Below are 13,577 nucleotides of genomic sequence, written 5' to 3' on the forward strand. Positions count from 1 at the left end.
CATCCCTCCCAAGGCCCTGGCCTCCTACATGCACTCCCTGAAAGGCCTGAACCAGGTGGGGAACAAAGCCTATCTTTGTTTGTTTGAATGAGGCTAAACTTGGCCTGTCACAGCTCACGCCTATAATCCCAGCACTTTGGGAGGCCAAGGAAGGAGGACCACTTGAGGCCAGGAGTTTGAGACCAGCCTGGCCAACATGGTGAAACCCCATCTCTACTAAAAAATGTACAAAGATTAGTGGGGTGTGGTGGCGTGTACTTGTAATCCCAGCTACTCAGGAGGTTCAGGCAAGAAAACCGCTTGAACCTGGGAGACAAAAGTTGCAGTGAGCTGAGATTGTGCTGTTGTACTCCAGCTTGGAGTAGAGTGAGAATCTGTCTCAAAAATAATAATAAAAGAAGAATGAAGCCAAACTTTAACCAAATAGACTGATGGTAGACTGCCTTCAGTATCTGTGTGTGTAAGGTCATGTTTTATGACATATTTCAATAAAATTTTTAATTTCCCAATGTACAGAGGGGAAATGTCCTTTTCAGGCTTCTGGTTGGTGTAAGAATCTAGTGCCCAGGCTGATGGAGCAAAGAGTGTTATTTTCATCATTCTCAACCTGTCCTATCAGTTGTTTTCCTTTTTCTATTCTAATATTCAAATCTAAGAATAGCTATGCTGTTCTCTCATTTGTTTACTTCCTCTTTCAAAAATAAAAAAACAAAGCCAACCCCCAAACCAACTCAAAACAGGTTTTTAAGCTGCAAATTATCTTCAGGCTTCCCTCTGTCCCTCCATCTTTTGTCAAAATGAACAGTCAGTTTAGGGTGGGTCTTCCGCAGGGAGAATCCTGCCTAGGCCTTTGTTTAGAAGTGGTAAGAGCTGTGTCAGCACATCTGAGTTCACTTAAGAAGGCGCGTAACTTGTGGAATTTCCAGTTGTTACCTTGAGGACCTTCCATACTGGCATCAGCAATAAAATGTTGTTCTAACAGATTATAATTTTAAATCAGTAAATTAGACAATAACAAGTATCTGGGTAAAAAGGGACAACTGGAAATTAAAAATGGGTTTCATTCAGCAACGATGCAGGCAATAAATAAAGTGAGTGCTGTTTACTTTAAAATACAATCTGCCCAACAGCAATTACGCTGCTGTTGAAAGGCTGTGAAAGGTTAGGGGATTCGATTACTAAGCTAGTCGAAATTACTAAAATCATAGCTTATGTTGGCAAGCCACAGTGGCTCCTTACACTAATCCATCTACTTTCATATTCATTAGTCCTTATTTCTGGAGCCTGTTTCTGGCTAAGGACTTGAAATTACACCAGTGTTATAGTAAATGAGAACACTGGCAGGACAGCCAGGGGTTCCATGGTAATAAGAGAAAATATTAAAAACCAGTCTCCATGACTGTATTTTCCAAAGAGCTGCCAGTCTCTTCCTCTTGTCTTGCCTGCAAATCTGTCACATTATTTTCAGACCAGTAGGTAAGTCAAACGAACCTACATGTTATTATACGCCTTAGAAGCAGTTACCAGTTTACCAAACGAATGCTACCAGGTCTAAATGAGAAATTCTCTTGGCAGGCCACTCTATGACTTCAAAATAGAAAGAGCTTATAGAGTGGTTCTCACTTAGGGTTGCTTTGAAATGTGTAGGCATTTTTGGTCGTCGCTATGTGGGGTGGGGGTAATGGTGACCATTAGCGCCTGGTGGCAGGAGCCAAGGTTAAGTGGCCTGAAACTGAAGGCACAAATGTCCCTGCCCCAAATGCCAAGAACACCCTTGAAGACACCATGACCCATGATCCAAAGGATTCTAGGAGCATACCCTCTAGACCTGCTGGACTGAACTGATACCAAACAACGGGCAAGGCATAAAATGACAGCCCAAATCCCCTTGGTCAGGGCTTGTTCCTGATCTAGCAAAGGGACACACTTAATGTCCATCACTAGATATGGGAATTTGGGGTGTATGTCCATTGTTGATCCAAGACCAAAGAGCTAGGGACAGTGACAGTCACCAAAACTCAACCAGCATTCCCATAACAGCGATTCTGAGCAAGCAGCACAGATAATAGGACCACGTTAAACTCTGAGTTAACTCTAGCCAGACAATTAGATGGGAATATAACAGACAGGAAGAAAAACCATCTGCAGTATCAAAAATAGCCAGAAATAAGGGAACCAATTTCAGTTTCATTACAAGTATAGAGATTATATAGCAGAAAATACCAACTGACTTTTAAAAGAACTATATACTACACTGAAAAAGCCACCTGCTGATTGAGCTAAAGAAATAAAGAGCTGATAGAGAAATACAAAGATATGCTTATTCACCTTTGATTAATGTCATTTTGCTCAAGATAATACAATGTACAGATCCTTTCTTGCGTACAATTCAGGAGCACATGAAAGAGCTGCATGGTAAGAAAAATCAATTCTGATAGAACGATCATAAAAAGGAGCTATCAGATTTACAACCAAAGTCACTCGGTACGTCCCCTACCCCATGATTAAAGGCATGAAAATGTAGCACAGATGTGTGAATATTGAGCTGATGTGAACAGTAAAAACTAAAGTGACAAATCAAAAGAAGGTGGGAAATGCCAATAAAATTGCGAAAAGAAACTGACAAAAGAAAACATTATTTGAAAATGATTATAACTCCTAATGAGATTACTTTGCGAGATGGGATGGAATGATAACAAAATCTTAACAGCACAGAGCAGTCCCTTCCCACCCAGTATGGTCGACTGTCTAAACCAGAGCTTCCCAGGAGAAAAGGCGGTCCCAGCACCAACAGCAAAGACAGGTACCAGCCTGTGCCCCCCCCACTCCCACCCGCCCATCCGTGCAGGGGCCAGGTGCAGACTGAGGAACCCCTCTAGAGACACCCTTTACAGTCAATCCAATTCCTCTGCAAGAACTACAAACATGGAGTAACAAAATAAAGAAAGTAATGCCAGACTTGACGATGAAAACGGAGCCAAATAAAAGGAGCAGCCTTACCCAGGTTGTAGTCTTTGTGTTATGATCAATGAAGAAGGGCCGGCCGTTTGGCGCTATCCTCATTTCCCAGCCGGGTGGCAAGAAGCTCTGTGTGACTTTGTGTTGTGGTTTGGGGGAGTTGTAAGGTGATGGCTGTGGGGACTGTGGGTTGGAAAGGGTGTCTTTCACAGCCCGACGTACGGGTGAGTCCTTGGCACCCTAAAGAATAACAACGAGCATTAGAACTCTTTAGCACGTGCGATTCCAATTTGCCAAAATGTACCAGGGTACTGCAGAAGGCTCCTCTTTGGAGACGGACAAGAGGGAAGATCCCCCCAAACCTGTTTTCCATCATTCGTTTACTTTTAAATCAATCTAACTTTACATTTTCTCTGTTGGATAAACACACGACAATAGTAAGTACACATAACCACCATCCCTTGGTAGCCACTCAGTATACCAAAAATACTATTCTGTACTAAGCGTTATGGGTGGAGATTTTACAGAGTGGAGAGAAAAGTGCCCTTGCTCTTAATGAGCTCACAGTCTAATGAAGAATAGATTGGCAAGTTTTAGAGGGGGGGGAAAAAAAAAAAGAAAAAGAAAAACCTACATCAATAAAAACGATCTGGAATCTCACAGTTGTTACCCATGACATTTATATCAGAGTGTGGAAGAGACAGCATCTATTCCCACTTATCAGCATCTTGACCCAGGGCGTGGAGAAGCCCACAGCTGTCTCTAAGACACAGGAAAGCTTAGGATCTCAGACATTTGCTCTTTGGCTTCTCTAACTCTGACATTTGTGATGTTGAAGGATTTCACCAAAACAACACAAACACGACAGAGAGCACAAGCGGGTGCCCAGCCATGATGCAGAGATGCCAGTGTGCATCAGAAACACATATGCCCATATAATGAAAGAAAAAAAAATGATGCCAGTGTGCATCAGAAACACATATGCCCATATAATGAAAGAAAAAAAAATGATGCCAGTGTGCATCAGAAACACATATGCCCTACAGTTGAAAGAAAAAAAAAATGATCAAAGCAACAGCTATGTTGAACAACGCAGTATCAGCACTTGGTACTTGAAAGAGGGAGTATGCAATTCTAATGAGGTAACAGGCAAAAAAGGAGTGAAACATAGCAAGAATGGTGGAAGTCCTGAAAAGAGAGTTGCCCACATCCAGCACAAGTCACCATGGCCTCAGCCAAACGAGAATGAGAATCAGGTGAGAGAGTCCAGGAATGTTAACTGGGCGAGACAGAGAAGCAGGTAGAAAGGTCGCACGAGAACACCCTTCACCACCAACACAAAGACTGATCAGAGAGAGGAGGTGGCTGCAAAACTGAAGGCAGAGTCAAGAGAGAAGAAAGAATGGGGAGTCACAGGACAGAGTGAGTCCATTTAGATGAGGTAGCCGTCTCACCTCCAGCGGGGCAGATAAAGTTACTGTTGGCGAGCTGAGGCTACGAGGCCGGCGGATCTGAGGCTCGATTAGATGGTTGTTACTGTTTGTGGCTGATCCGGACGCACCATCTTCTGCAAGCTATTTTGGAGGCAAAAACAAGTTAGCTTCATAGGAGTCTCTCCCTGTGTGTGTGATTAGGAGCGCGAACCCAAACAACAACGCAACCAGCAATAATAAGAGGTCTGGCCTATTTAAAGCGTGGAGGAAATAATTAAACATAATGATGGGGGAAAGGATGGGGAAACACATTCAAGGGAGATAAAAATGAATCACTAGCCCAGCATAAAAACTAGCCTCGGATTCAGGGGGTGGGGTGGGGAAGAAGCTACGCACTGCAATAGGCTCTTGCTTTGAAAATACGTTTCACGTCACATTTTTAAAATGTATTCAGTGATAAACTGATTTGAAAACCATATTTCTTCCCTAGGCTATTATTATATTTAAAGGAATGCATTTTCTTTGTGAGAAAGCTTTGACAAATACGGGTCTTTGAGAGCAACACATAAACATCAGGAGAGGAGGCGGGTCATGGGCACGGTGGCATCTATGGCCTGTGGTTTGAAGTTGGAGGACGAACTTCGTACCTGCATGATAGGTCGAGTCCAAGTTGTGGTTCGATTGTTATGATTGACATAGTATGTGCGCCCCTTAGCATCTTTTCTTTCTTCCCAGCCTGAAGGCAGACCCGGCGTGGTATGTACATAGGCCACTGATGGCTGTTTGTGTAAGAAATCATTATTATTTAATACCTTGCATTTGTTTTCTGATCAGTTTAATAAAGTAATGTACACCCAGATAATTATTTTCTCTAGACAAAGTTAAGTTAGTTCTATTTATACAGAAAACACTTCCAAGTGTCTGGAAAACAGCAATAGATTTTCAATAGCTTCAAATCTACGAATGAACCCCCCACAGTTGTGGAGTCTAAATTCTTACAGAACTTGGTTCTAAGACCCCATAGTCTTAAATGTAAAGGGTCGCTAAGGTGGTCATAGGGAAAGAGAAAACATTATAATCTGTTCTAGCTGCTAAATTCCATTGCCAAACCAGGTAGAGCTTCAAGTTACTGCCAACTGTCCAGTGTCGCTGTTTATGAGAGGGATGCTCTGGATTCTTCCTCGCTGTAGCTCCTGTGGGGTGCTCTTTCAGCTGAGTCTTACCTTCCTCCATCAGTTTAGGACCCTTACACTGTAGCTTTTGGGGCAAAATTTTAAAATCCCAACACAGCCCCTTCTCTAGGATGCTGACAGTCACATGGCAGCATATAACCTGGAGGACCACCAGGACATCTGTGTGCTCAGGAAGTCTCCCGGCCCCCAGCCTCACAGCCGAGGCTCTGCGCACCCAAGGCCACTGACAGGAGTGTGTTTCCTTGAAGGGAACAAAGCTTGGCAGTCTTTGGGTTTTGAGACCTGTCCAGTGTAGTATGACTGTATTTAGACAGTCCACGTTTGATCACAAGAAGATCCCCGAGAAGTGGTCTAAGAAATGCAGTCTGGATGGTGAAATTCTGGAAACCAAGGATGTGTTGATAATTTATGGAGGCACTGGGATAGATGCTGGCGATCAGGGCTGTCCCAGGAGGTCTTGGATGCATGGGTAATGCATATAACATCTGTGCCTGAGAACGAGCTCTAAGTGTGGAAAAGCTTAGAAACCAGAGGCTGACCACAGCTACACCAAGGCTCCTACGAGAATCTAAAAGTATAGGAGCATCCCTATGCCTTAGGGATGAATAAATAACCTCTCACATGAGGTTACAAAAGGAAGCTGCTTCTCTTTAGGGTACTACCTTCTCTAACCAGGATCTTCTCCTGCCCCTCCAGGTATTTTAGCAGGTGTCATTTTCTTGCTATTAGGCTGAGGATACAAATTTCCTCGGAACCCAACTGCTATCTGTGCTTATGCCATCTTTTCCCAGCACTATCAACAATGTGTCTTGGTGAAGATGGTCATGTGGAGTTCCTTGGTGGACCCCAGGATCTCAAATTAGAGAAAGCACCAACAAAGACACTGCCAGGTAATTTGGAAACCTCATCCACAGAGAAGCAATATGCTAACCTCACAGGCTTAAAAGCACATTTCAGAGAAAGATCACCTGTGTAATTGATCACGAAGCAGATGATTTTAGATTACGTGTCAGAAAACTTTCTGCTAAAAATGCAGCAACCATTTCTTAACATTTCCTGAGATAAAATCCTAAAGCTCCATAAAGGTAGTTTATAAAGACAGAAAGACCCGGATCATAGAGCATTCTGGATCCAGGTGTGGAGATTCAGCAGGAGCAGAAGAAACATCAACACTGACCTAATCGTTTCATGAATATTAAACATCTGTGAATTAGCATGCAACCTGAGTGAAGCCCTCCTCCTCTAGTGGTGACGCCAATACAAAGGGCTACGTGCATCTGGGCCCTTCAATGGATTCCTCCGCTGAGCTAAGTTGTAACCTAAGTTTGTGGTCAATTAGTATTTCTGGCAAAGTATGTGCTATCAAGTTTTGATCTATTATTGTCTAAACTATCTGTCAAATACTAAAGGGAATTTGTTATGTTCCCCCGCTCTCTGTTGAGTTATTTTTCTGGGAGAGGCAATCAGGTAGCCCATCAGAAAACTCAGCTCCAGAAACCTTAAGGATATTTTTGCAGTTACTGAATCTCTGGAAAGGACACTCAGGAGGCAACTGATAAACTGAAACCACATGAGTGTGCCATAGATCATCCCATAACTGAATCCTAAAGCTGTGTGAATTCTAGCAACCAGATTACTCTCTTCCTTTTTTTTTTTTTTTGAGATGGAGTCTTGTTCTGTAGCCCAGGCTGGAGTGCAGTGGCGCAATCTCGGCTCACTGCAATGTCCACCTCCCGGGTTCAAGTGATTCTCCTGCTTCAGCCTCCTGAGTAGCTGGGAATATAGGTGCCTGCCACCGCGCCCAGCTAATTTTTGTATTTTTAGTAGGGACAAGGTTTTACCATATTGGTCAGGCTGGTCTCGAACTGCTGACCTCAGGTGAACTACCCACCTCAGCCTCCCAAAGTGCTGGGATTCCAGGCCACTGTGCCCGGCCATCCAGGTTACCTTTATACAGCCACAGTGAACAGTACTATCAGTCTGTGGAAACTCAGGAGTGTAGTACAGAACACTAAATTTGATTAAAATGCCCATTCTCTCTTCTTTTGAAAATTGACTGGCTACCTGTAATTTTAGTTACATTTATGTGCAAGGGCATTTTGGAAATGTTTCTTTAAAGTGTTCTTGCCAAATGACCACATAGAACAATCTGTGCTGATGATTCCATTTGTAACTCACAACCCTGCCTCCTACCTCACACAGCTAGATGAGGGGGCAGGACTCAGCTTCTACACACAGACCATGGAAGGGCTCGCCACGAGGCCAAACCCAGCCTTCTGCTGCTCTATGCTTGTGAGCATGTTCCACGCCAGCGCAACAAAAAAGTCATCAAGAAACCAGTTAGAAACTGCGACTTAGCTTAACATTTCACAGCTTTTTGTCATAGACTGAATACACTACTGCTTTGTGATACCAAAGAGCCATTAGCCAGAACTTCCTAGTGGCTCTGTTTTTTTCATTAAAATAAAGAACATGATTGTAAGTTGCTGAAGTTTCAGTATGCTTTTAAAAATAACCGCTTTGATGCTGACCATCGCAGATTTGCCAAGACTTGCACCAACCCTGTACTGGTGGCCTTGTGTATTTTTAGAATACATACAACAAAGACTGAAAGGACTGTGATGTCCCTCTCCTTTTATCTCATGGGGAGGGCCCTGGCGTAAGCCGGCCAGAAAGTGACACCACCGTGCACTTATTTGCCATAAATCAAAGGGCTGTAGTTTCTTGGCTGAGAATCAGGGCTTGTTCATTAGACTACAAGAATGAAAGCACTATCACAGAAAGACAGCTATACCAGGATGGTTACTTCAGCATAGCGTATGGAGTCAAAAGAGCATGGCAGGGCGAACGGAGAGTCCTTGAATGCGGGGAAATTATAAACATTGTCATGCATCCACGTCACTGAATATTATGTAATTATTAATATGTCCCAAATGAATGACCCTAAGTTAGAAAAAAAACCCAAGGTGCTAAGTAATGTGTATGTGACATCCCAAATGTGTACATGTGTGTACTCACCACATGTCTGTGAGAGCACACAGAGGGGGTGAGGTGACATAATCCCAGGGTGGCTCCAGCCCAGGACAATACACCAGTGTGAGTGATATGCAGAGGAACACAGGGGATGCCAAAGAGGGAAACACAGGGTGATGAGACAGAATTGCAAGACAGAACATCAAGGGCATTCATGACAAAGGATGTGGAAGAGAAACATTCAGGACACAGCAGAAGAGAAACAGATGTGATCCTTTCAAACCTAACCAGGTAGGGAGAAAGTGAAGCGCCAGAGTGGAAGAACACTTAGGAACAAATATTGCTAAGCCTGTGGAAATAAAAAACCCAACCCATGCTGCAACTCAGTGATGGGGATGATGGAGAGTACGGGCAAGAAGACAAGGAAAGGGCAGTCTAAAGTGCCACCCAGGATCTCATTCAGAGGGCTCACCTTGTCTGCCAGGTGACCCTTGCCATGGAGCCTGGTACTGCAATGATTCCGCTCATCCTTCATTTACTACATCGGCTACTACAACTATGCGTAGTACCAGTACGGCTCCAAAGCTATACGCAGGTTGCAAGGCCAATGAAATGCAAACACAGGTGATGTACAGATGATGTTCATCAGCCTTGAATTCTATGAAAATTATTTCGCAAAATGATCTCGTCTCCCTTGAAGCTCCACTACTCTCATAGAAATTGCAAGTGCATAGTGGGAAACAGTTTATGTAGAACGTCTTGAGTTCTGCTGGAGGCTGCCTCACTCAGCACACGACTAAGGGACTCACGTAAACCGCTGCAGCTCAATACTCTAACCTGAGCTGACTGCTCCTGGGCTGATTATTGCCAGTTTGATTTTTCTCTGTACAAGGCTGAGCATTAAATGGAAGTCATCAACATATTTTAGAAAATCAGCAACGGTATAAGTAAAGTTACCCACAAGTAATGAGCAGTTACAGCAAAATACACCACAGGTGGAACAATAAGGAAATTTTTTAAAATAGCTACTGCAGTTCGAAGCATAAATTGTAAGCTAGCCTAACTTTAGGGATCAAGTGGAAAACAGGCTATTAAAATACATGGTCAAATCTAAGTCACCCACAAACATGAATACCATAAATTATTCAAAATAATGAGTAAGAATGGCTGGCTTAGAGAAACATCAATTTTTCCAGATCACTTATATGTCTTAATTGTGACCCTCCCTGACCCTGAAATTACAGAAACTTGTTCATTCCTGTGAGGAGAGCCCCTGGTGGCAGAGAAAGGGTCACTGGTGTATTCTGGAGACAAGAAAAGTCTAACCTTTTAAAAATGTGGTAGGGACCAGGCTCGGTGGCTCTTGCCTGTAATCCCAGCACTTTGGGAGGCCAAGGTGGGTGGATTGCCTGAGGTCAGGAGTTTGAGACCAGCCTGGCCAACACAGTGAAACCCCGTCTCTACTAAAAATGCAAAAAATTGGCTAGGCATGGTGACGGGTGCCTGTAATCCCAGCTACTCGGTAGGCTGAGGCAGGAGAATCGCTTGAACCTGGGAGGCAGAGGTTGCAGTGAGCCAAGATCATGTCACTGCACTCTAGCCTAGGCAACAAGACAAAAACTCCATCTCAAAGAAAAAAAGTGGTAGGGGAGATACAGAAAAGAGAATGGCCCTGGGCACTCCCAGGGATCACACGTACAATCTCATGCAATTCCTGTGGCTTCTCTATTATCTTCCAACCAAATTATTTTAACCAAGTATCCTGATGAAAAGGAAAAACTTAACAGGAGTACGGATACTAAAGCCAAAAATAGCTTCTAAATGGTTAAGTTAAATGTACTTAACCAAAGCCTGTTAGTATTCCTAATAAAATTATGTGGGACTAAAAGTAATTCTATTTTACCCAGAACCTTTAAACAATCCCAGGAATAAGCAGCTTAAAATAAGAAATGTGTGCAGCTCTGTGGCACAAAGGAACCAATCTTATGTTTAAAAAGAGTACAGTCACCAGTACACGAATAGTAAGACTGCCCACAGCCTCCTGCCATGGATGTCTAGCAAAGGGGATCATTACCGTTGGTTCCTCACCACCCGTGACAGTTGATGAACGTGCTCTCCTAGCTGGGGCACTGGGCTGTGAATGATAATTTACGTCAGTGAAATGCACTTAGGGGATGACCCACTGCTTGCTGAATCAGGAGCCACTGCTGTGGCAGTGCTGTAAGGCAGGTGACATGAGCTCAGAACCCCTGAAACCCGCCCTGTTCAGACAAAGCCGAGCAGTCGCTGATGACCAGTAGCACAAAGGAAGCATGACCCCCATGCCACCTGAGGTGGCTCATCCTTGATCTGGGTAAACAACAACCTCAAACGAGGGAGGAAAAAAATAAAGAGCTGTTCTGGTTTTGTCCTCCACTGTCAAATCATTGGCAGATTCTGAAATCCGCCAACACTCAAAATTTAAGAGGCCACCGGTGATCAGTGAGTTGACAGCATCACAGGGTACAAAAGAAAGAGAGGAATCACCAGTTTTCAGGAAAGTGAGCTCTTGGGGAAATAAAATTGACATTGATTTTGAAAGGGAGAGAAAGTGCCATTCGTTCAAGGAAAATCACAGAATCATGAGGTTGAGAAGGACCCCACCAGTCCATCACAGTTGATTGCTTCATTTTTGGGGCCCTGCACTGGAACCATCCCAGAAAAGCAGCTCTTATCAAGCTCATGATTAAGTCTCTCCAGTGATAAGTCACAACTGAATCTATCTATTATTTTGACTGCTTTCTTGACGAGTATACTCATTAATTTTTTCACAGACATAAAAAAAATAAAACCTAGGCCAAAATATCCTTTGAAATCAAGAAAAAACATACATGAGAGGGAAGACACTGTGATTTCAAAAACCTTAAATGGACTTCCCCCCCGCCCTCAAATTCATACATAATACATTATTAGTCTTAAAAATGATCCAGGTTTTGTAACAACAGACAAAAACTGTCAAGGTGAAACATCACATTGAACACATTAAAACCACATATTGTCACCTCCAAAAGAAGAAACAAATCTATGTAAAATTTCTTATTTTTAAAGTGTACATCAAACATCTCTTAAGGCACTTCTACTCTGCCTTCCAACTTGAGTATTTACTTTTACATACATCAGATGTTATGAAATCCCCTGCATTTCTACATTTGCTGATAGCTATTAAAATGATGAACGAGTTGGAACGAATTATAGCAAATTCTTGGTGAGTATAGCTGCCTTTAAAGAGAAGGTACAGGGGCTTTGCAGAGTTCAGAGTTCAGATCATTAGGAAGGCAAAGGAACATGTGGACGGTCACCCAGAAGAGTTCTTCCTGGTTAATGTGTTTTCAAAGTACAGATCACTGGAGTGTAACTATAGTAACTCAATAAAGTAAAAGGAATTACTAACGCACCAAGAAATATAAGTGAGCAAATCAAAATGGGTATCGATTTGTGTGACAAACTAAAGCAGTGAAGGTTCCAGCATTTTAGAGTTGGGTGGCAATAACAATTCTCTGTATTGGAAATCTACTTTTGTAGGGCAATTTGCCAGGAAATTTAAAGACATCTCATTTACATGGTAAATACAATGTACACAGGAAAAACTCTTTTTGCAGCAGCCCAGATGATTCTAAATGAAAGCCAAAAGCACCAAGTGATGAGTGGAAATTAGCATGGGTTACCGGTGGTAGATGGGCCTGTTCCGCCACCGCGTCGGTGACACTGCATGACCTCAACCTCGAGGAGGGTTCTCTCTGCTGGAAGAAGAGAAAAAAGACAGGAAGCATCAAGAAATATATTCTTAAAAGCTACTTCCATTGGTTTAATAAACGTATCACTCAATCTTATTCACCGCTGTTTGATATTAGAAGGTAATTAAATGAAACACCTTTCCAGGGCAAGGACAGTCACCCTTTAAAAAGTCATCTTCCACTTTAATTTTCAGTTACGCAGACTGGAACTCTGGTCCTTAGAATAAATGGCGAAAGTAAGAGGAGACAAAACCTTTTGGAAAGGAGACTCAACAGGACTCTGCAACACTCTAATGCTGCTTTACAAACAGAAAGAAGCTAGCAGTCTTTTAGTCTGCTTTAAGATGCTCCCTCTGGGTACATTTTAATGTGATGTGAAATGAGGAAGAAATAGTGTTATGTGGCTGCTCAACATTTACTGATTATTACAAAGAGTCAGTTGCATCCTATATTCTGAGGATGCTCAGACATCATCTTGCCCTACTTCTGAAAGATAAGGTATTTATAATTTTAGCTTTTTTTTTCTTTTAGACAGAGTCTTGTTCTGTTGCCCAGGCTGGAGTGCAGTGGCATGATCTTGGCTCACTGCAACATCTGCCTCCCGAGTTCAAGTGATTCTCCTGTCTCAGCCTCCTGAGTAGCCGGGACTATAGGCGCCCACCACCACATCTGGCTAATTTTTTGTATTTTTAGTAGAGACAGAGTTTCACCATATTGGTCAAGCTGGTCTTGAACTACTGGCCTCAGGTGATTCATCCACCTTGGCCTTCCAAAGTGCTGGGATTACAGGTGTGAACGAACCTCCGTGCCCTGCCAATTTTAGCTTCTAAGTGGAGTTCATGGAGTAAAGATAGGAATGATTAAAAATAGTGAGATCAAGCTAAAAAAAAAAATCTAGTGCGTAGTGTCTAATGTTCCTCACACTTAGTCTATGTGGTTAAATGAAGCCTAACTGACATGAATGAGGATTAGCAGCAGGTCACACACAGAAGCCAGAGTCTCCTTATCAGCAAGTTTATTCATGGTATCAGTTTCTAGTATTTACTCATTTTTAATATTCTGCGATAAGTAAATGGTATAAGATGACTCTGTGGTAGGGATGGGGGACAATTCATGTCTTCCCACATTGGTCACTGTGAAGGAATGAGTCTTTCATAAAAGTCTCCCTTTGTCACCCAGGCTGGAGTGCAATGGTGCGATTTCGGCTCACTGCAACCTCTGCTTCCCGGGTTCAAGCAGTTCTCGTG

At 42.9% G+C, this 13,577-nt stretch overlaps 1 protein-coding gene across 10 annotated transcripts in view; it reads right to left on the reverse strand.

Moving 5' to 3' along the window:
• Positions 1-13,577, reverse strand: part of NEDD4L (NEDD4 like E3 ubiquitin protein ligase) — a 357,512-nt gene that overhangs the window by 50,649 nt on the left and 293,286 nt on the right. For 5 of the 10 annotated variants that reach the window (XM_074383355.1, XM_003926040.4, XM_074383356.1 and 2 more), the window contains 5 exons: positions 12,262-12,336; positions 10,632-10,691; positions 5,039-5,170; positions 4,413-4,532; positions 3,001-3,198 (listed from right to left, as the gene is read on the reverse strand). In XM_074383355.1, the coding sequence (XP_074239456.1) occupies positions 3,001-3,198; positions 4,413-4,532; positions 5,039-5,170; positions 10,632-10,691; positions 12,262-12,336 (585 nt within the window). The remainder of the gene's footprint in view (positions 1-3,000; positions 3,199-4,412; positions 4,533-5,038; positions 5,171-10,631; positions 10,692-12,261; positions 12,337-13,577) is intronic. The other 5 variants (XM_010336772.3, XM_010336769.3, XM_074383352.1 and 2 more) reach the window with 2 other exon arrangements.

This window comes from Saimiri boliviensis, chromosome 13, assembly GCF_048565385.1.
Source record: "Saimiri boliviensis isolate mSaiBol1 chromosome 13, mSaiBol1.pri, whole genome shotgun sequence".
NCBI lineage: Eukaryota > Metazoa > Chordata > Mammalia > Primates > Cebidae > Saimiri > Saimiri boliviensis.